This window comes from Plecotus auritus (assembly GCF_963455305.1).
Source record: "Plecotus auritus genome assembly, chromosome: 5".
NCBI classification, from domain to species: Eukaryota; Metazoa; Chordata; class Mammalia; order Chiroptera; family Vespertilionidae; genus Plecotus; species Plecotus auritus.
Genome location: NC_137776.1, coordinates 10,534,882 through 10,555,591, shown reverse-complemented (window position 1 = coordinate 10,555,591; position 20,710 = coordinate 10,534,882). Strand labels below are relative to the sequence as shown.

Genomic DNA, 20,710 nt, shown 5'->3' with positions numbered 1-20,710 from the left:
AAATGATTAGGTGTTGTATAATTCGTACTAAAGGAGAGCAGTTTTTCCTGAAAGTAATGAACTGATGAGATATTAATACAATAATCTAAATTTGTTGAGTGAGAACTAAAAGTAAAGTCAGGGTTTCTGGGAGGCCTGAATATACATTTTTATTATGTCGAAAGGTACTACTCAGTTCATGCCTCTGGGAGATGTAGCTTGGAATATTCTGGTCTAACTCCCTTCCAGTTGAGTACCCTGTCATCCTCTGTCATTCAAGTCCCACCCACTCTATCCTCCAATGCCATGTAAAAGCGGTCCCCACATCCTTTTCATTCCACCTCCTAAATCTCTCATGTCTTCTCCTTCCCCTTCCCCATCTACCTACACTATTGCAATGGCTCCCCAATGAGTGTCTCTTCCTTGGGCTTTAAATTGCTATGAAAATTATTTTTTCAAGACAAATCTAAAAGACCAACAATAGCAACAGAACACACACACACACACACACACACACACACACAGACACATCACCTAGGTATATAGGTATATAGAAAGGATACAACCAAGCTGTCAGCAGTGGTTTCATTTGGGAAGGGATTCAGACTGGGATAAGGCTGAAGGACACATAGGCCCACTATTGAGAGTGGCCATGCATGAAGTCACTCCGGTCTGACCTGGCCTAGAGAAACCAGACTCCAGTCTCTGTGTTCCCTCCAGTGGGAACATCCAGGCCCTGTTTTCTTTGCTGCGCATCCAAGGCCCTCTCCAGGAGATGGGCCATGTACTCACAGTCAAGCCAGCACCCTCAAGCACCTCTTGGCCTCAATAGGAAAGTTGTCACCAGTTGTGGCATAATAAAAAAAAAAAAATAGCCCATAATTGTTTTATTCCCTGGTAAAGCTGTATTGTTTACACTGAGGATCATGTTAGGAGTTCCCTATTGTTTACTTTCTCATACCCTTTCTTCTTTCTCATGCCTTGATGTCCTCTCCTCCCACATTCTTTTGTTTTCTCAACCTCTTGAGTCGAGGACCTCTTCTCTGCTGCACTGCACACAGCACTGCCCACCACTCTGTCTACTCCAGGTCAACCAAACAGAGCTGGATCATCTTAGACATCATGGAGGCCGCAGACCCAGAAGCACAGAAAGCCTTTATCAAGTCTGAAGGCCTCTCTCTCTTTTAAATCTTTATTATTGAAAGTATTACATACGTCCTTCTTTTCCCCCCATTAATCTCTCCCAGCCCGCTCCCATCCACCTTCCCCAGGCCCTCACCATGCCATTGTCTGTATCCATGGGTTATGCATATATGCGTACAAGTTCATTGGTTGATCTCTTCCCACTCACTCTCCCCGGCCTTCCCTCTGAGGTTCAACAGTCTGTTCATACTTCTGTGTCTCTGGGTCTATTTTTTTTTTAATTTATTTATTGATTTCAAAGAGGAAGGGAGAGGGAGAGAGAGATAGAAACATCAATGATGAGAGAATCATTGATCGGCTGCCTCCTGCATGCCCCCTACACAACCTGGGCATATATGCTTGACCAGAATCGAACCCAGGACCCTTCAGTCCGCAGGCTGATATTCTACCCACTGAGCAAAACTGGCTAGGGCTCTGGGTCTATTTTTGATCATCAGTTTATTTGGTTCGTTAGATTCCACATCTGAGTGAGATTATGTGATACTTATCTTTCTCTAACTGGTGAAAGCCACTCTCTTAAATCTCCTCCTCATCCAGTTTCTGGCCCATTCCTTGCCTATGATTCACTGTCAGCATCAATCCTATTCCCCACCTTCTCATTTCCTAATTTTCTGAACTTCTCCCCCCTCCATTTCAACTATCATTACCAAATCAAGGTCAAACCCTAATAGGTTTCTGACATATTCCACTTTCCCTTCTATTCAATAGGCCACCAAACCACCCCACTCAGTTCTGGCTAACTTACCCAAAAGGGCCATATTTGAGGCTCAACCACCCTACTGCCACATTCCTTCTCTCCACTCCTCTACCCCTCCCTCCCCACCTCAGTGATGGTGGAGCAGGTACAGAACATGGCTTGGTTCTCACCAGACCACATCCATTCATGCTCAGGAAGAGGCCCGACTGGCATGAGATAAAGCTCTGTGGGTGACTGAAGAATTACTTATCCCATAGGACTGATATCATTACTGACCTAGAAGAGCAGATCTCAGAGCTGACGATGATAATAGAGCAAATGAACAGAGACCACCAGTCTGCCGAAACAACGGTGAGTGATCCTTAAGCTAGCTGACGTCTCTGTGGGTACAGGAAACACCAAGGTGTTCAGATCACGCTGTCTTCCAGCCATGCTGTCAAGTACTTGACTCATGGGAGCCACGTTGCCCAGGCGAGAGCTCTGAGGATAGGACTGGGGCCACCCCATAGTATTTCTCTGTCTCCATCCTCCTCCATAATTGCAAGAACTCAAGTCCTTCCTCCAGGCCTAGCTGAGTTTCTGTGAGTTCTCCCAGTGCCTGCAGGGTGTTCAACACCACTGTCCTCTCCACACGAGGGGGCGCTGGCCATTTCCCGCCTGGCGGTGAGTTAAGCTTCAGAGGTTGTGGAGGCTCTTGCTTGCAGTGTTGCTCAAAAACTACCCAAAAGCCTTCAGTACCCACTTCCTGTTGCTACTGAAACTACCAAAGCCCAAACTTCAGATGCTGCTGATATAAATTACACTCTTTGGGTTTCCTGGGGATTTTGGTGAAACCTCCTTTAGATTTGACCATCTATTTATCACGTCTTCTTCCCCACTTCGAGCAGGTGTGCCTGGTGGCCTGCACTGGAGTGATAAACCAGAGCCATAATCAGACCCACCCCCACCTTGCCTGTTGTTATTGAAACGCACTTGTAAAGGTTGAATTCCCGGAGGGCCCAGCCTTCACCCTCTCATGCACCCCAGATGCTTCCGAATCCTACAGGGACCCAGCTTATGACTCAAACTGAACCTTCCCTTACTAATGACTCATTATTACTATATTTATCTGAAAGCCCTGCCAGGTTTGTGGTTTCTTTCTACCCAAAGAAAATTGAGTCTCGGGAAGTTAAATAATTAGCCTAAGAGCATTTACCTTTATTTGGGCAAATGCTCATTTTCACTCACTGAAGACATATTTAGAGATTACTTCCATGGAGGGACCTCAGATTGTGATCCTTAACATTCACCTAAAAATAAAAGTTCTTCCACCTGTAAACACCCCAAATTGTTGTGTGACCCTGAGCAAGGGAGGAGTGCTGGTGCCACTCACTGTTCAGTCAGAGAGGGAAGGACAAGCCCCGAACCCTTGTCTCAGCAGGCAGTGGGTGCTGACTAATTTGGAAGTGTCCACTCCTCTTGAGACAGTGGCCAGAGGACTGGATGTGCTAGCATGGAGGGTACCTGGAAGTGGGCAAAACTTGCCTGTGACCCAGCTGTTCTGCCAATGAGGCTTGAACACTGGATTTAAAGTTCTTCGAAGGCAGGGTCTGAGTCATAGACCTCTTTGGCTCTTCCAGGCCAAGCTCTTTGTTTAAGAAATGATTGTTCAATTGAATTCTGTATATGAGAGTGCAGCCTTGTGCAAACTACGGCCCGCGGGCCAGATCCGGCTGTTCTATCCGGTTCTCTTGCTCTCCCCTCCACTCCTTTACTTTGAATTTATATTAGTTCACACAAACACTCCATCCATGCTTTTGTTCTGGCCCTCCGGTCCAGTTTAAGAACCCATTGTGGCCCTCGAGTCAAAAAGTTTGCCCACCCCTGGTCTAAGGCCACTCTCTTACAAAGAGATTACAGTCCAGCAGAAAGGACCAAGCCTGCTCATAAAACCTAATAGTGACAGACATGGTTTCCGTGCACCAACACTACAAACTGATCACATGCCAGACCACACAGAGCAAGACAAGAATTGTTCTGTTCCCTCGTAATGACGGAGAGACATGGGGAGTGGGGTGTACCCCATGAGTCAGAAGGCTTCTCACAAGTTGCGGACTGGAGAGGGAGTGGGGTCTTCAATCCTTTGTTGCTGATGATGGCCTCATTTACAGCTCTCCAATGAAATGGAAATCCGCTGTGCTGAGATGAAGCAGGACTTTGAAAACAGAAGCAGGTATGTTTTCTGGCAAAAGCCCTTGTGTGCAGCAGGCCCTAAGGCTCCTGCATCCTCGCAGGACTTCAGTTCACTGGATTTCAGACAGCTTCCAATGGAGTTGGGTAACAAGGGTCTGGGGAAGATGAGATACATGTCTTTGGAGAGCAGGATGGTTTGATTTGAGGCACAGAAAAGGTTACCCCTGGTTTTGCACTTTCTCATCCAATTGTTTCATTCCCATTATAATCTCCCTTTTTGTTGGTTGCTGTGAAGAGCCATCTTTTAAAAATTCCATATGAGATTTCTGTGGTAGACAGCTATGGTTCTCAGCCCAGCCTCCTCCATCTCCTCCTCTTTCTCCCCTTCTCTTATTGCTGCTCTCCCTGGCTGCTAGGTCAGGGCCTGGGCAAAATGGCAAGAAGGTATTGGAGGGGCAAGGACAAACCAAGGACAAACCAAGAGGAATAAATGAGGTGTGCTGTCTGTATGGGTGAGGAAACCTATAAAATCCCCTCCATGCTACCTGCTGGGCTCAGAAGCCCTGGTGGAGAGAAGTCTTCCTAATGGAGTCATAGACTTGTTTCCTTAAAAAACAATTTTTTAAATTAATTAACTAACTTATTTATTTATTTTTTATTTCCTAACTTACTTATTTTTAATAGAGTTTCATTTTAGAGTAGTTTTAGGTTCATAGTTAAATAGAGTGTAAAGTACAGGCAGTTCCCATATATTCCCTCACCTCACATCTGCATGACCTATGCCATTATTGACACCCTGCATTACTGGTGTGCATCTGTTACACTCAATGAACCTGCACTAACACAGCATTCCCACCCAAAGTCCATAGTGTACATTAGCGTTCACTCTTGATGTTGTCAACACATATTCTATGGCCCTAGTGGACAGAGCATCAGCCTGCGGACCAAAGGGTCCTGGGTTCGATTCCAGTCAAGGGCATGTACCTTGGTTGCAGGCTCCTCCCTGGTCAGGGCTCATGCAGTAGGCAATCAATCAGTGTGTTTCTCTCACATTGATGTTTCTCTCTGTTTTTCCCTCTCTCTTTCCCTCTCCCTAAAAATCAATGGAAAAATATCCTCAGGTGAGGCTTAACAAAAACAAAAAAACAAACCCACTTTCTATGGATTTTTGAGAAAATATGACACTAGAGGCCCGGTGCATGAAATTTGTGCACAGGTAAGGTCTCTAGGCCTGGTGGGCGATCAGGGCTGATCTGTGGGGCAACCGGTGGGGCGATTGGAGCGAGGGGTCGCTGGCACCTGTCTTGGCCGGCCTGGCGCTGCCCACTCACCGGCCCCACCCCCCGCCACCACCAGTTGCCTCCCTCTATGAGGCGACCGGCAGGGCAATCAGGGGGCCCCCCCTGGGGCCTGCGGGCTGGGAGAAGCTCCTGCATTAAGCGTCTGCCCCCTGGTGGTCAGTGCACATCATAGCGACTGGTTGTTCTGCTGGTCGTTCAGCTATTCAGTCGATTTGCATATTAATCTTTTATTATTATACTAGAGGCCCAGTGCACAAAATTCGTGCACTGGAGAGGGTGTTCTTCAGCTCAGCCTGCACCCTCTCCAATCCGGGACCCCTTGGGGGATATCCAACTGCTGGTTTAGGCCTAAACCGGCAGTCGGACATCCCTCTCACAATCCAGGACTGCTGGCTCCCAACTGCTCGCCTTCCTGCCTGCCTGATTGCCCCTAACCACTTCTGCCTGCCAGCCTGATCACCCCCTAACCACTCTCCTGCCAGCCTGATCAACACCTAACTGCTCCCCTGCTGGCCCGATCGCCCCCAACTGCCCTCCTCTGCAGGCCTGGTCACCCCTAACTGCCCTCCCTGCCAACCTGGTTGCCCCCAACTGTCCTCCCCTGCAGGCCTGGTGGCCCCCAACTGCCCCCCTCTGCCAGTCTTGTCACTCCTAACTGCACCCCCGCCAGCATGATCACCCCCAACTGCCCCCCCTGCCAGCGTGGTCACCCCCAACTGTCCCCCTGCTGGCCTGGTCACCCCCAACTGCCCCCTCCTGCTGCCCTGGTCGCCCCCAACTGTCCCCCCTGCCAGCCTGGTTGCCCCACACAGCCTGCTGTTCAGTCATTTGGTCATTCCTCACTAACCCCCCTGCCAGCCTGGTCACCCCACGCAGCCTGCTGTTCAGTCGTTTGGTCATCCCTCACCAATGCCCCTGCCGGCCTTGTCGCCCCAGGTCATTACTGTTACTGTGACAGTATCCCAGACAATTTGCATATCCCTCTATTATTAGTATAGATATATCCACCATTATAGACCATACAGAATAGTTTCACTGCCTTAAACATCCTCTGTGATCTACATATTTATCCCTCTCTCACTGCTAACCCCTGGCAACCACTGCACTGATCTTTTGACTGTCTCTATTATTTTGCCTTTTCCAGAATGCCAAATAGTTGGAATCAGACAGTTGGAATCAGACAGTTTTCACATTGGCTTCATTCAGTTACTAATAGGCACTTAAGTTTCCTCCATGTCTTTTCTTGGCTTGACAGCTCATATAGCCTTTCATTGTAACACTCACCTTGAACACTGGAATGGAGACTAGGGAGACCTTGGACTCTAACATTACCTATGGCACCCACCGACTCCATTCACAATAGAGATTGGTGAAAACCAGAGTTCTTTTTCCCTTCTCTTCACGGATGCCAAAAAAGTGCCTCAAAAAGTGAGGGTTCCCCAGCCTGCCCGCTGGCTTTCTGTGTGAGGGAGGAGAGGTGGGATCAGGTGAATATAACAGCTCAACTCTGGACTTCTTTTCACTGATGATTGTGACCTTCTCTCGGGGCCCCACAGGGAGCTCAAAGAGGCTCACGCAGCAGAGCTCAGTGAGTTGGAGAACAACTACAAAGCAGCCTTAAAGGAAGAGAAGTTGGCTTCCCAAGAAAAACTAGGTACGTTCAGGACCTGGAAGAATGACCATGATGAAGGGGCGGGAGGCTGACCATGTGGGCCTAGGGCTGAGGAACTCTCATGGCCATGAGTGGGCTTTAGCTAGACTTTCAAGGTTTCCTCTTAAGCTCAGGAAGAGGGAATGATTGAGAATGAAACTGAAAAGCAGGAAGCCATGCCTACCAATGTCCTTCTTACCCTTTGTATCAAGTCCTAGTTTCTCCATCTGGGAATTGAGGATAGTAATATTGGCCTTTATCGGCATGATAAAAATGAGAAAGCACTTTTTAAAGTATATTTAAAGTTCTGCAAATATAATGCTATTCTAATTCAGCAGGTTTCCTCACCAGCAAAATGATGGTGTTTCATTAAATTCTAACTGACACACTATGATTTGTGTGGCCTCTATTTCATATGGGTTGTGTTGGCCATTTATCCCATTGTTTACGCTGTTCTTGAGAAGAGGAAGTATGTCTTCTTCAGAATTCTGAGTTCATAGACTAATCTCCACAGAGAGTAGAAATTCTATAACCTTCTCCCCTTCCACTGCCTTTCATTTTTTTAAGGTGGTATTTATACCTTGCTGATTTCCCAGATTTTGTTTTAAGAGAACATGTATTATTTTCAAAATTAGTGTACACTAGGGCGTGTGATTTTAAAAAGAGAGAGGCAGGTGCATGCTACAATATTTTGCTTCTCTTCTTCCAAAGACTCAGGTTTATCCTGGGGCTTAGTTCTCAGACTTGGTGTCCATCAGCATCGCCTGAGAAGCATATTATTGACAGATACTGGGGCTCTCCTCTGAGAGCTGGATTCAGTAGGGTTGGGGTGGGGTTCAGGCATCCTAAGTTTCCAATAAGCCTCCAAAGTGGTTTCTGAGGCACACCATGGTTTTACCACCCAGGGGATGAGTTTGACATGGGGAAAGTGTGCAAGAGAGCTCACATTTGAATTTGAAAGTGTGCATGTCAGAGCAATAATGCTTATCCTGTTGTTTTCCTTTTTTCCAGAGGAGATGGGAAAGGAATACAAGTATTTGAAGAATATGTTTTATATGTATCAGGTGAGATCCAGAGCTCTTTGTTGGATTATGAGAGTAAGAGAAGCAAGACTCATTCTCTTGCTTGATGATGATGGGATGAATCTAGAGCTCTGCCCCAGAAAATAATTCCATCAGCTCCCCAACATCCTTGCACCTAAGTGGCACACACTAACTGTGCCCAGGGAGGAGAGTGCACCTTCGGACTATGATGGCTCCCGTGCATGACAAGTCAGTCACCCAGGCCCTAAAGAAGCCCATCGAAACATATGTTTGTGATTACAAAAGTAATACCTGCTCAGTGTTATTTTATTTTATTTTTAGTGGGGGTTTTTAAAAGGAAATACATAAACCAACAGCAGCAACAAAAAGAAAAACTGTCACTACCCCAAGACAATGACTGTTAATATTTGTACTTTGTGACATCTTTGATTTTAATAGAGCTCTGGGTCAAAAGGAATAACCGTTGTAAAGGTCTTTGATTCATTTGGCCAAATTTCCATCCAAAAAGACTGTATCTCTCTGCACTACTCCCTCTAGCAGAACATGGACGTGCTCTGGCATCTCGGGGCATAACCCATTCATTTAATCAACTAATTTGATGGAGGCCACGGGACAGAGTTAGGGCAGGATTTCTTCCCAGGGGATGAGAGAGTGGGAGGTAGGGAATGGATAGGGAAGGGCTGAGGCAGCAAGCCCCCATCCTATGGTGACCAACTAATGCCAGTTTGCCTGGGTCTTTCTGGGTTTTAGCATCAAAAGTCTGGCGTCCCAGGCAAACAAGGATAGTTGATCATCCTGTCAAAGGGGGAAATCAAGTAACGTACCAGCACCACCTCTGAAATTCAATTTACCACTCGTAGTTTCAATGTTGAGCTAGAATCCAAAACTCATTTTTCAAGATGTACCCTCATACAGTCAGGGAAGCGTCACAGACCAGAGCCTAAGAGAAGCGTCAGGTTGACGAGCAGGTGAGCTGCCCAGTTCCGATGTTTACCTGGTGTTTGCTTCAGTCTGGGCCTCTCCAGAGAGTGTGACCTCTCTGGAGACAGCTGCCCAGCGGCCTTGGAAATGATGAGAGAACCTCTATTTAATTGGCCACAAACAATTACAAACAAGCTCAATGCTCAGGCCCGGTGTAAATCCTGCTGCTAACCTCACAAGGAGGGCAGTCAGGATTCTGACTGGCGGCATCCGGGTCCTGGGCACGCCCCCCTCCTCTGGGTCCCACTGTCATGAAGTGGTTAGGCTTGTTTAACGTCAACCACAAAGGAAGTTAGATTTGCTGAGGTTACATGAACCCTGAAAAACATCTTGTTTTCTAAGTGTTCAAGTTAACTACCAGGCATTTCTTTGGTTTCTTCATGTGCTCGTTCTGAGTGAGTCAGAGTCAGAGGGAGCTGACAACATGGGGAACGCTACCTGTCTTTAAACTCCGCAAACACCATGCAGAACCAGGCTTTTAAGCTTCATTCACCCTTCAGGGGGCTGGGCTGGAATTTACTTTCATTAGTCACCCACATAGAGCCCCCCCACCCCAGCAAGCGTCCCAGGTGAGGGAAGCTGACAGGCCCGGGGCTGGGCCTTGGGCCAGTGTGCAGCCTTTCTCAGGGCCCTTTGCTTCTGTTGCCGTTACGCCTCCACAGGACAGCCTTTATGATGAAATGGAAGATAAGTGGTCAAAGAAGAAGGCAGAATGGGAGAAGGATGAGAAGTCGGAGCGGGAAAAGATCCTGCTACAGCAAAGTGAGTACAGAAACTTCTGACGTCTTGATGAAAAACCGCCATGAAGCTTGGTCTTGACTCAAGGAAGGCAGCCTTGGATTCACCAAGGTGATGAGCCACATGGCTAGACTTCCAAATGGAAGGTGCCTGGAGTTTGCAAGAAAGTGACAGGAATGGAGTCTTTTATGAAGTTCAGCCACCTGAGATTCTAAGCCTAATTAAAGGTGACTCCAAAGTTCCAGGGAAAAGTTCTTAAATTAGGTTTCAAATATTCAGTTGTTGGGGGAGGGGCAACACAATCCATTGTACTGGATTGTACTCTATATTCCCACCCCCCCCCAAGTAAGCCATTTTTGATACATATATAGAGATATTGATATATATAACATTGTATAAGTTTAAAGTGTATAACATTGATTTGATACATTTATATATTTCTATATGTTTTTAATATTTTTTATTGATTTCAGAGAGGAAGGGAGAGGGAGAGAGAGTTAGAAATATCAGTGATGAGAGAGAAACATCGATTAGCTGCCTCCTGCATTGCCCCCCACAGGGAATCACGTGTGAAAAGCCACGGCCAGCGGGGCTTTCAGGTTCAAAGGCTTGGAGAAAGAGCTGACGCACAAATTGACACACAAGACTATAAATATTAATTTGATTATGGGGGACAGCCAGGGAAAAGCTCAACTGTACTAGTCAAGTTCCACTGAGTCTCTGTTCCCAGCTGCTTTTATTTACTAGAATACACAATTGCCTTTTAGGAATGCAAACGGACATATCAGTGGTAATGTTTAGTAAATAGTAAGATTATCAGGTTGGGGGAGTTTGCTTTAGGCCATTGATGTAAATATTCACCTTGTGAATATCAAAGGGAGTCCAAACTCAGCCTTCTGGTGGACTCCTCTCATTTTTATTAATTACTGTTGATCTTGGTTTCCAGCAATCAAGCCCTCAACCCAGGCACATGCTCTGACCAGGAATTAAACCATGACCTCCTGGTTCATAGGTCAACACTCAACCACTAAGCCATACCAGCTGGGCTTGCTATGTATTTTTAATATTTCCAACACTTAGCTCAGAGTTTGGATCATACATAGGTGAGCCTTCTCCCCCTCCCCCCCCCCCCCCCCCGCCCGGAGCATCTTCATAAATGGAAAAAGGAGGGAGGAATTTATGAAGATTCTGTTTCCTGACCTAGAAGACTAGTTGAGGTAGGGGTGGGACCTCTACAAACCTATTTCACATCCTACCCCAACCTAATTCATATCAAATTTAGTTGATTTAACAAATTACTCATTTAAATGCAGATACTTCTGGAAAAGTTAATTCTTAAGGCAATTCCTACCCTGGTGGAGACACTGGATTGCTAGAAGGTAGCGTGAAGACCCTGGAGTTCAGACTGGGAGTGGAACGTGGAGCTGCTCCTGTTGGAGGCTTTGCTTAGAATCTTGGTGTAGCATAGCCCAGGTCAGCTCCCAGATTGCTAGCTACTCATACTACACTAATCCCTTGTTGTCAAAGTCTACGTTAAGATGTCACAACTAGTTCTTGGAGACCAGGCTTTAGCTGCTCACAGTGTAGCTCAGTCCAGATTTATCCTGTGAGCCCGGGAGTTGCCTCCTTATCCATTCAGTACTGTGATGCTAAAGAAGAAATTTGTTCGCCCCTTCACCCCTCCTTCCTTCTGTTCAATATTGATTGGATTTCTCCTGGCAGTTTCCCTGCCACCCCCCACCCCCACCCCCCCGCCAAAAAAAAAAAAAAAATGTTTAAGCCTATCTCTACCCCAGGGCTAAGTATGGAATGTCTTACATTGCTGGAAAAGTCATGTTAGCCAAGAGCTATATTTTAAGACTAGAGGCCTAGTACATGAAATTCATGCACTTGGTGCGGGGGGGGGGGGGGGGGGAGGGGGAGTCCCTCAGCCTGGCCCACGGGGAGCGGGCCTAAGCCATCAGTTGGACATCCTTAGTGCTGCTGCAGAGGCAGGAGAGGCTCCTGCCACCGCCCTGAGCTCACCAGCCATGAGCCAGGCTCAGGGCTTCTGGCTGAGCAGCGCTCCCCCTGTGGGAGCACACTGACCACCAGGGGGCAGCTGCTGCATTGAGCGTCTGCCTCCTGGTGGTAAGTGTGCATCATAACGACCTGTCGTTCTGCCGTTCAGTCAATTTGCATGTTAGCCTTTTATTATATAGGATAAGGCTATTCAAGAAAGCACAGTGGTTACTTCAGCCGAGAGAACAAACAAAACAATAAGCAACAGATCTAAAATAAACTACATAAAGAGAACAGGAAACGTTAGAGGTAACCCCACAGGGCTGGTGTGATCGAGAGCCACCACCCTGTTGACCTCACTCTCAAGCTTCTCCAGGTGTGTGTGTCAGAGGCTGAACACGAGGATGAGAGCCCCTTGGGCTTGACCCAGGCTGGACTTTCTATTATCTACTGATATTCTGGTTTTCTCTCTGCATCTTTTCCCCATGTTTACACCTTCTATAAGTGGTTTTCTCTCATCTCCACAGAAAATAAGATGACAAAAAAGTTTGAGTTAGAGGCAGAAGAAGAAAAGAAAAAATTAAATGACTCATACAGTGCTCTCTTTGAGACCTTCACTCAAGAGAAGGAGGTGAGTCAGCTCAAACCACATGGGTGGTGCAATGTGCAGTCTTGATGGGACATCTGGTTTCCAGGGGTGCCCTGGGAATTAGACCAGCTTTCATCTTCCTGGGAATATTTCTCCTTCCCAAGCTTCCCTGGAACATATTCAAGAATGGACAGTTTTGCTGTTCTTTATCTAGAAAGTCATACCAAAAGGTTATTGGAATGAAACTTGTAATTAACAAGTAATATAGAAAGTGAAACATGCAGAAGCTAAAATTCCCTATTTTGCCAAAATCCCAGTCTCTGAATATCCTCTCACCCTTGACTACGGCTGAAGCGAAAGGGTATTGTTGCAAATTAAACTAAGCAAATATGGTCATGTACGACTCTTAGTAAATAAGGATAGCTAACTAAAAGTTAGAGGTTGTGAGGGTTAGCACCTCCTGAAAGTCACTCCCCTACAACCTTGACACTAATACCGGGTTCTAATGAAAGCAGGTCTCAGCCCAAATTCTACCAAACACATGGACATTTACTAAACAAACGGGCATTAGCCAGCAAGTCCAGGCAGTTATACCCCCAGTTCTCTGAGTTTTGGGGGCATGAAAGAGTTAACATAGGCATTTGCGATGGTGTTGTGGAAGTAGGCTTCTATAAGCATTCTGTAACCCTGCAGTCAGCATCAGGCAACCAGAGCTCCGCCTACGCAGGACACAGTTCACCGGGGGTCAAGCCTACGACCCCATCCCTAAGTGCACACGCTACAGGCTTTGTTAGATTTTTGTACCCATTTCATACAAAGTGCAGAGAATCTCTACTATTCCATTTTCAAGAGCCCATTTCTAACCATCATGTTAATGAAAAGCCACTAATTTCACCAATAAAAGCCCATGTATGACATTCACTATATTACTGAGCAAAACAATAATGAGGAGATGGGGCATGCTCTGCAATAATGCTTCTGGGGTGTGGAGAGCTCATATGCCTGAATAAGAAATAGTGGTAGTTCTTAGTGGGGAGAGATTTGATCATCTGCATGTATTCCTTCTTCCTCCAGTGACGCCGACTATAAACCTGTAAATGGGTGTTTCTCTCTCTCTCTCTCTCTCTCTCTCTCTCTCTCTCTCTCTCTCTCTCTCTCTCTCTCTCTCTCGTATATAATTTACACTTAGCAAAATGCACAGATATTAAATATACAGTTTGATGAGTTTTGACAAATGTATATATCCATGTAACCAACACCCTAATCAAGATCTAGAACATTTCATCAACCCAGAAAGCACTCTAGTGTTCCTTTCCAGTAATCCCTCCTTCCCTCAAGATTTGCCCCAAGACAACTACTCTTTTGATTCCTTCCACCACAGATTGTTTTTTCTTATTTTTAAACTTCATATAAATGGAATTGTGGGAACCCCTTTTCACGTCCCGCGTGGTTCAGGGTTTTGGTTCAGGGTTCTGGTTCAGGGTTCGGGTTCTGGAGAAGGCCGCACACAAATGAAAAGAGACTTGGAAAAGTATTAATTTGGGAATATTGGGGGCCAGGCGGGAGCCCACCTCTAGTGGGAGGACTACCCTTTGCTCTGGCCTTGCAATCCCTTTTATTGAGACTATGGGATATGCCCATAACCTTTAGGCAGGAAATTCCAATAACAGAAATTTACATTGGAGAAACAGAGGTGGAGGCTGCTTCAGCTAACAATGTTTCTACTAAACAGTGAGTGATTAAAACAATTAAGGTTGTTGACCAGCCTTCCCAGTTTCCTGTCCACATCTTTCTATTAGTGGGACAATGATTGGTTTCTGGCATGGAATCACACAATGCTCTTTTGCATATAGCTTTTTTTTTTTTTTTTTTTTTTGCTCAACATAATGTCTGTGAAATTTACTCATTTGGTGTTCATATCAGTTATGTTTTCCTTTTTTATTGTCCAGAATATCAGATAATGTATTCACCATTTTCCTGTTTGGGGAGATTTTGGTTGTTTTCGTTTTTTGGCTTTTACAAATAAAGTTTCTATAAATATCCTGTATAAGTGCTTTTGTAGACATTTGCTTTCATTTCTCTTTGGCATACCTAGGAGTGCTATTGCTGAGATCGAGGGTGCCTATAAGTTTAACTTAGTTAGAAACTAGAGGCCCAGTGCACGAAATTCATGCACAGGTAGGGTCCCTAGCATCTGCTGGCCGCCCAGCCGGGGCCGCCCATCCCCAGCTGCTGGCCACCAGCTTGGCCTTTCTTTGTTCCACACTGCCCCCTGGTGGTCAGTGCACATCATAGTGAGCGATCTAACTCCTGGTCTCCTGGTCGAACTCCCGAGGGGACACTTTGCACATTAGGCTTTTATATATATAGAAGACTACCAAGCTATTTTCCATAGTAGTTATACCATTTCACTCTTGTGTCTTAAATACATGAGAAGAATTCTAATTGCTCCATATCATTGACAACAGTTAGTATTACCAATCTTTTCATTTTGACCATTCCAATGAGTATGAAATGGTATTTTGTTACAGTTTTAGTTTCCCTAATGACTAAATATGTTGGGCAATTATTTACTGTATATGCTTATTGTACAATATATATGTCTTCTTTTGTGCACTGTTGGTTCACGTCTTTTGTCATTTAACAAAAGTGGGTGGCTTTTCTTTTTATTATTGATATGTAAGGATACTTTTTATATTATGGAACAAATTCTTTGTCAGATATATGCGTTCCGAATTCTGTCTCTCAGCCTGTGGGAGTGCCTTTTTATTTGGCTCATGTACCTCCTTACAAGTGCCTTCTCATTTGGCTCATTTTGTCTTTCGATGGGCAGAAGTTCTTAATTTTAATAAAAGTCTATCAAGTTTTTTCTTTTATGGTTACAAACCTTTTTGTGTCTCCTTTATAAAATTGTTGACTATTCCAAGGACATTAAGATATATATTTTTTTTAAGAAACGCTTTATAATTTTAGCTTTCATGATTATGTGATCCATTTTGAATGATTTTTGTCTGTGAAATAGAGGTCATAGTTTCTTTTTCCCCCTTATGGATATCCAGTTGTTCTAGAATTATTTGTTTTTTTAAAAAACTTCTCTTCCTCCATGTGTTATATTTGTCATATCTTGGCAGTGAAGGCAGTGGACTCTCTCCACTCTGTTTCATTCAACTATTTATTTGCCTTTTCTTCAGCCAACAGCACATTGTCTTAATTACTGGAGCCGGAAATCAGGAAGTAAAGTCTTTGCTCTTGCTTTTCAAAATTATTTGGCTTTCTGTATCCTCTGTATTTCTGTGTAAGTTTTAGAATTATCTTGTTAAGAAAACCTGCTGGTATTTTGACTGGAATTGCATTGAGTATAAAGTTCAATTTGTGGAGAACTGCATAGTTAGCAGTATTAAATCTGTATGCTAACCAGAAAAGGCTTTGAAGAAAATATTTCTTTTACTATTTGTCAATGCGCTATGGTTTAACCTGAGTGAGATTTTCATTAACTTCAACATGTGATGCCATTAGTTTACAACGTGTGCTTCATGAAACCAATATGTAAACTTTGGTAACTATTACATTATATTTCTGAATCCTATTCTGGTTTTCCTATTTTTTTAAAGAAGTGCCAGAACCCATTGCTGACCTTTTTCAAATAAAATTACTTTTAGGAGCTCTTGAAACAACATGAAAAGGACACCTTGCAATTAAAGGAGCTAAAAAAGACCAAAGAGGTAAGCTTTCTCATTTTTTTTCCTGTTGAATTAGCACCTTACAAATACATCAGTAAAAGTATATACTCTCAATAAAATGGAATCAATGATAATTTCCCCAAAAACTGGTAAAAAGAAAACATACAAAAAAACCACAGAAGAACTAAAGCTGAGTTTGCTGAAATCAATAAGTCAAAAAAGATTTTAGAATTATCTGTGCAACAAAGCCGTTAGTGTCCTCTTAGAGCCTGATTTGAACAAATATATGGGCAATATACTGTGTAATCTTCAATGTCAAAGGCCTTCCATTTCCAGTATGGCTCAAACCACAAAAGCGTTAAATAGTAAAATGCCAGATTCTTTCCTTCAACCTCTGAAAAGTACTATCCTGCCCCCTTGGAACTCTAACTCCAAGCCTTTCCTTAAAACTTGGAGTTTACATTATCCCCCACCCCCACCCCAGCCCCTCAAGGAACTCTCTCCTGAGACTTCCATGTGGGAGATATCTGAAGGGAAACTGTTCAAACCCACAAAGTGCCTTTTGATTCTTCTTTCACTGAAAATTCAATTTGGATCCAGAATGGACATGTTTGGGACATGATTAGCCATTAGGAAAGCATGGAATGATACCTTAGCATCCAGGCAGGGCTTCATTGTTAGGCTAACAGACTGCAATGTCCTACAAAGGAAAGGAATGGGCTTTGGAGCAAGAGCGATCCCGTGTATTGTTTTTCTCCCCCTTTTTATTGAATGCATTGGGGTGATACTGGTTAACAAAATTATACAGGTTTCAAGTGCACATTTCTACAATGCATCATCTGTACACTGTATTGTGTATTCACCACCCCAAGTAAAGTTTCCACCCATCACTGTTTATCTCTTTATAGCCTCCTCATCTCCGTTTACCCTCCACGCCCTGGCAATCGCCACAGTGCATTCTTATAACTGCTTTACCGAGCTTGTCTACTGATTAGCTATAAATTAGTTGCCTCCTGCATGAGCCCCAACCAGGGCCCGGGCCAGGGAGGAGCCTGCAACCAAGATATGTCCCCTTGACCTGAATCAAACCCAGGACCCTTTGGCCTGCAGGCCGACGCTTTATCCACTGAGCCTAACCGGCTAGAGCTGGTCCATTTTTATAGTCACTTCATCTCTCTAAAGTAGATCCCACACTTACACTGTGTCCTCCACCTGCATCCTGGGTTTGTTTTTAATCTACTATTGTAATTATTTTGTTTGCTTTTATTTAATTTTTTTTTATCTTTTCCTCACTAGAATGTGTCCCCCATAAGAGTAGGAATTATATTTGTCTTGCTCATCATAATATTCCAGTACCTAATACACTGGATCTACCTTGCTCCAAAGCCCATTCCCTACAGTAGGTTTTTTGTTTCTAATTAACAGACTTTTTTTTTAGAGCAGGGTTAAGTTTACAGAAAAATTAAGCAGAAAGTACAGAGATTTCACATACACTCCCCATCCCCACACAACTTCCTCTATTATTGATACCTTGCATTGGTGTGTTACATTTGTTACAGCTGATTAACTATTAATATATTATTTTTAACTAAGGTTCATAGTTTACATTAGGGTTCATTATTTGTGTTGTACATTCTATTGGTTTTGTCAGTCATGCTATATAGTAACCATTGTAGCATCAAACAAAATCATTTCTCTAACCTAAAGATCTTCTGTTCTCCAAGTATACATCCTTCCCTTTCCCTCCCAACCCTTAGCAACCACTGATCTTTTTACTAACTCTATAGTTTTGCCTTTTCCAGAATGTCATATATCATCAATATTTAATAAATACTTGTTTAATGAATGAATAATTGCTAGCTGTTGTGACAACCCATTTAAGCTCTGGTGAGGACTGGCTCTGGGGCAGTGACAGTGGGGTTGTAGGGGAGGGTATAGATGGGGAAGACAAAAGGAGGGGGTAGGGTTAACAGGGCATAGTGACTGCGTGGTGCAGGAGAAGGAGTGAAGTCGATGCTGAACATTCTAGTCCAGGTACCTGGAGAAGAGAATAAGTGGGCAGACATCCCAAAACAATTTCCTCTTACACAGATCATAGAGGAAGAGTTGCATGCACAAGCTGTTATCCTAGAATCACTGAACACCACCCTCTACCAAACCCAGATGGAACTCCAGAAGGAGGTGGGTCCTGGCTGGAGTGGGCGTGGGCATTTGGGGGAGGATCCCAGGTCTCTGTGTAGCTCGGCCATACAGCTCTGTTTGGAAAAGATAGCTATTAAAATGCACATGTCTTTCAGAAAGCTGCCGTGGCAAATCTGGAGAAAACACTCCAGACCAAGCTTGCTGAAACTGAAGAGAAGTATAAATTCACCATACAGCTCCTGAGAGAAGAAAACAGTCATCTGAGGTGTGAATGGGGTGCAGACACATGGCTGACTTATCTTTAGGAAGGGGGAGGGGGTGGGGTGAGGAATAAGTGAAGATGAACCCAGGTGTTTCCTAAAGAAGTCAAGCACAGGCACTTTCAGGAGGAAGATCTTCACTGTGAGCCTGGTCACAGAATTTACCTGCTGTGGTCCAACAGCTCACTTGATAGTTACTGTATCTTTTTTCATGCTGTTGAGCATTTTTACCATCATTACTCTGAATTCTTATTTCATTTATCTCTTCTTCTGGAGAATTCTCTAGCTCTTTGATTTGGGGGTTGTTTCTTTGTCTCCTAATTTTGGCTGTCTGTTTGGGTTTGTCACTATGTTTTAGGTAGATCCTCTATACCTCTCAATCCCTAGTGCAGGACAATGTTAAAGGCTGTTTCTGACTCACTGCATCAGGCAAAGATTCAAAGCCTCCAGAGCAGCCGTGGGCAAACTACGGCCCGCGGGCCGGATCCGGCCCGTTCGGCTGTTCTATCCGGCCCGCGGAGCCGAAACAGCAGAGGGTTCTCTTGCTCTCCCCTCCGCTCCTTTACTTTGAATTTATATTAGTTCACACAAACACTCCATCCATGCTTTTGTTCCGGCCCTCCGGTCCAGTTTAAGAACCCATTGCAGCCCTCGAGTCAAAAAGTTTGCCCACCCCTGCTCCAGAGACTGCCTCTGCCTACAGACTAATAGGATTCTGACTTGAATTGCGCCCCCCCCCCCACCCCCCCGCAAACAGTTTGTTTTAAATGTGTCTTCGTTTTTATGCAAAATGACACATGGTATTTATCTGAGACTCTTTAAGTGCATTCAGGATTTAAAAAACTAAAGATTATTTTTAAATCCATCTCCCCTGAGCGTTTAGGGGTGTAGGTGTTAGTGGTTTACCTTTAGATGTGGCATCATTGGGTTCCTGTGGAAATCAATTTTAGGTCAGAAATTAAACTGCAACCTGAAGATACATCTTAAATTATTGAAATAAATGTCAATCAATACCTTAATAAAGGGAATTTATTTATTATGTTGATTTAGTGGAAAATTCCTCACATGGGCATTTGGTCACCCACATATCCTATCTCACTAAATTCAAAACTACTGCAAGTACTGAGTGAGACTGCTCCCAGTGAAAGAATGAAACCACACTTCTCTCTCCCCAGATCTCCTACCCCACTCTCTACTCTTTGAGTCTATAGTGATACATTTTCTCTTTCTTTATAGGCAAAAGATAAATGCCAAGAATGGAGGAATTTATGAAGAACGATCAGGAAGGGCAACCTGTATTACTATTTATGAGGATGATTCTGAGACTTTAGAAGACGGTAGCAACAAAAGACAAGAATTCTGAGCAGAAAAGTTGTTCTCCATCATCGGAGTTGGTAGGAACACCATCTCTGTAAGCCTAGAGCACTCCTGTGAGGTTTTCTGGAGAAATGCATATGATGGGTTTGGTTTGGGGGTTGCCTAGATTCTACTTTCGTCTTTTCACAATTTGCTTTCTTCTAGGTGGTTGGGAATGTTTGAATTCTCATCTCAATTACATAGATTCTTTTTTCATGACTTTTCATTGAAAAGTGATGTGCTATGTAGCTAGAGCTGAGCTTTCTCTGAGTGTACTATTTTCTCTTCCACCTTTACATATTTTATTATGAAGACACTGATCTGAAAATTTTCTTCCTATAAAATGTTAACTATATTTTGGACTATACCTGGGGCAATTAGCTAGCAAGAAAAAAATTGATTGGTTTGATTTCAAAAACCTTTCTTTTTCACATGTGTCCCCACTCTCACTTCTCAATCACATTCCCTAACCTGTGATTTAGGAAGAGTTTCTGATAATTCTTGCCAGATTCTCTAAACCATTGCTAGAATTCAAATGCCACAGTGCAGGCAACATAAACAAGTGAAATGGGCTGCACATAAAGAAAAACAATCCGACCATCACAGTGATAATTGGTAATTGGCTGCAGCTTCAATAGAGGGGACTAGAGCGGGGAGACAGTGAGAGAAACCGTTCCATTGCTGCCATACAGGAGCATGGAGTTAATGGGATCAAATATTCTGAGTTTTCAGGAGAAGGTATTCTAGTTTTTATATCACATCTCCCAATTTTTAAATATGAACAACACATTTTTTAAAAATATTGATTTCAGAGAGGAAGGGAGAGGGAGATAGAAACATCAATGATGGGAGAGAATCATTGATTGACTGCCTCCTGCACGCCTCTTATTGGGGATCGAGCCTGCAAGGGCATGTGC

At 44.1% G+C, this 20,710-nt stretch overlaps 1 protein-coding gene across 1 annotated transcript in view; it reads left to right on the top strand.

Moving 5' to 3' along the window:
• The window catches only part of FLACC1 (flagellum associated containing coiled-coil domains 1), a gene marked incomplete at both ends in the record, with an annotated part of 28,159 nt that extends 8,359 nt beyond the window's left edge, over nucleotides 1–19,800 (top strand). The window contains 10 exons of the mRNA XM_080671128.1: nucleotides 2,137–2,230; nucleotides 4,030–4,091; nucleotides 6,909–7,006; nucleotides 8,015–8,067; nucleotides 9,690–9,789; nucleotides 12,294–12,397; nucleotides 16,015–16,077; nucleotides 18,127–18,216; nucleotides 18,333–18,442; nucleotides 19,674–19,800. Coding sequence (XP_080527254.1) covers nucleotides 2,137–2,230; nucleotides 4,030–4,091; nucleotides 6,909–7,006; nucleotides 8,015–8,067; nucleotides 9,690–9,789; nucleotides 12,294–12,397; nucleotides 16,015–16,077; nucleotides 18,127–18,216; nucleotides 18,333–18,442; nucleotides 19,674–19,800 — 901 coding nt within the window. The remainder of the gene's footprint in view (nucleotides 1–2,136; nucleotides 2,231–4,029; nucleotides 4,092–6,908; nucleotides 7,007–8,014; nucleotides 8,068–9,689; nucleotides 9,790–12,293; nucleotides 12,398–16,014; nucleotides 16,078–18,126; nucleotides 18,217–18,332; nucleotides 18,443–19,673) is intronic.
• Nucleotides 19,801–20,710: the final 910 nt, after the last annotated feature.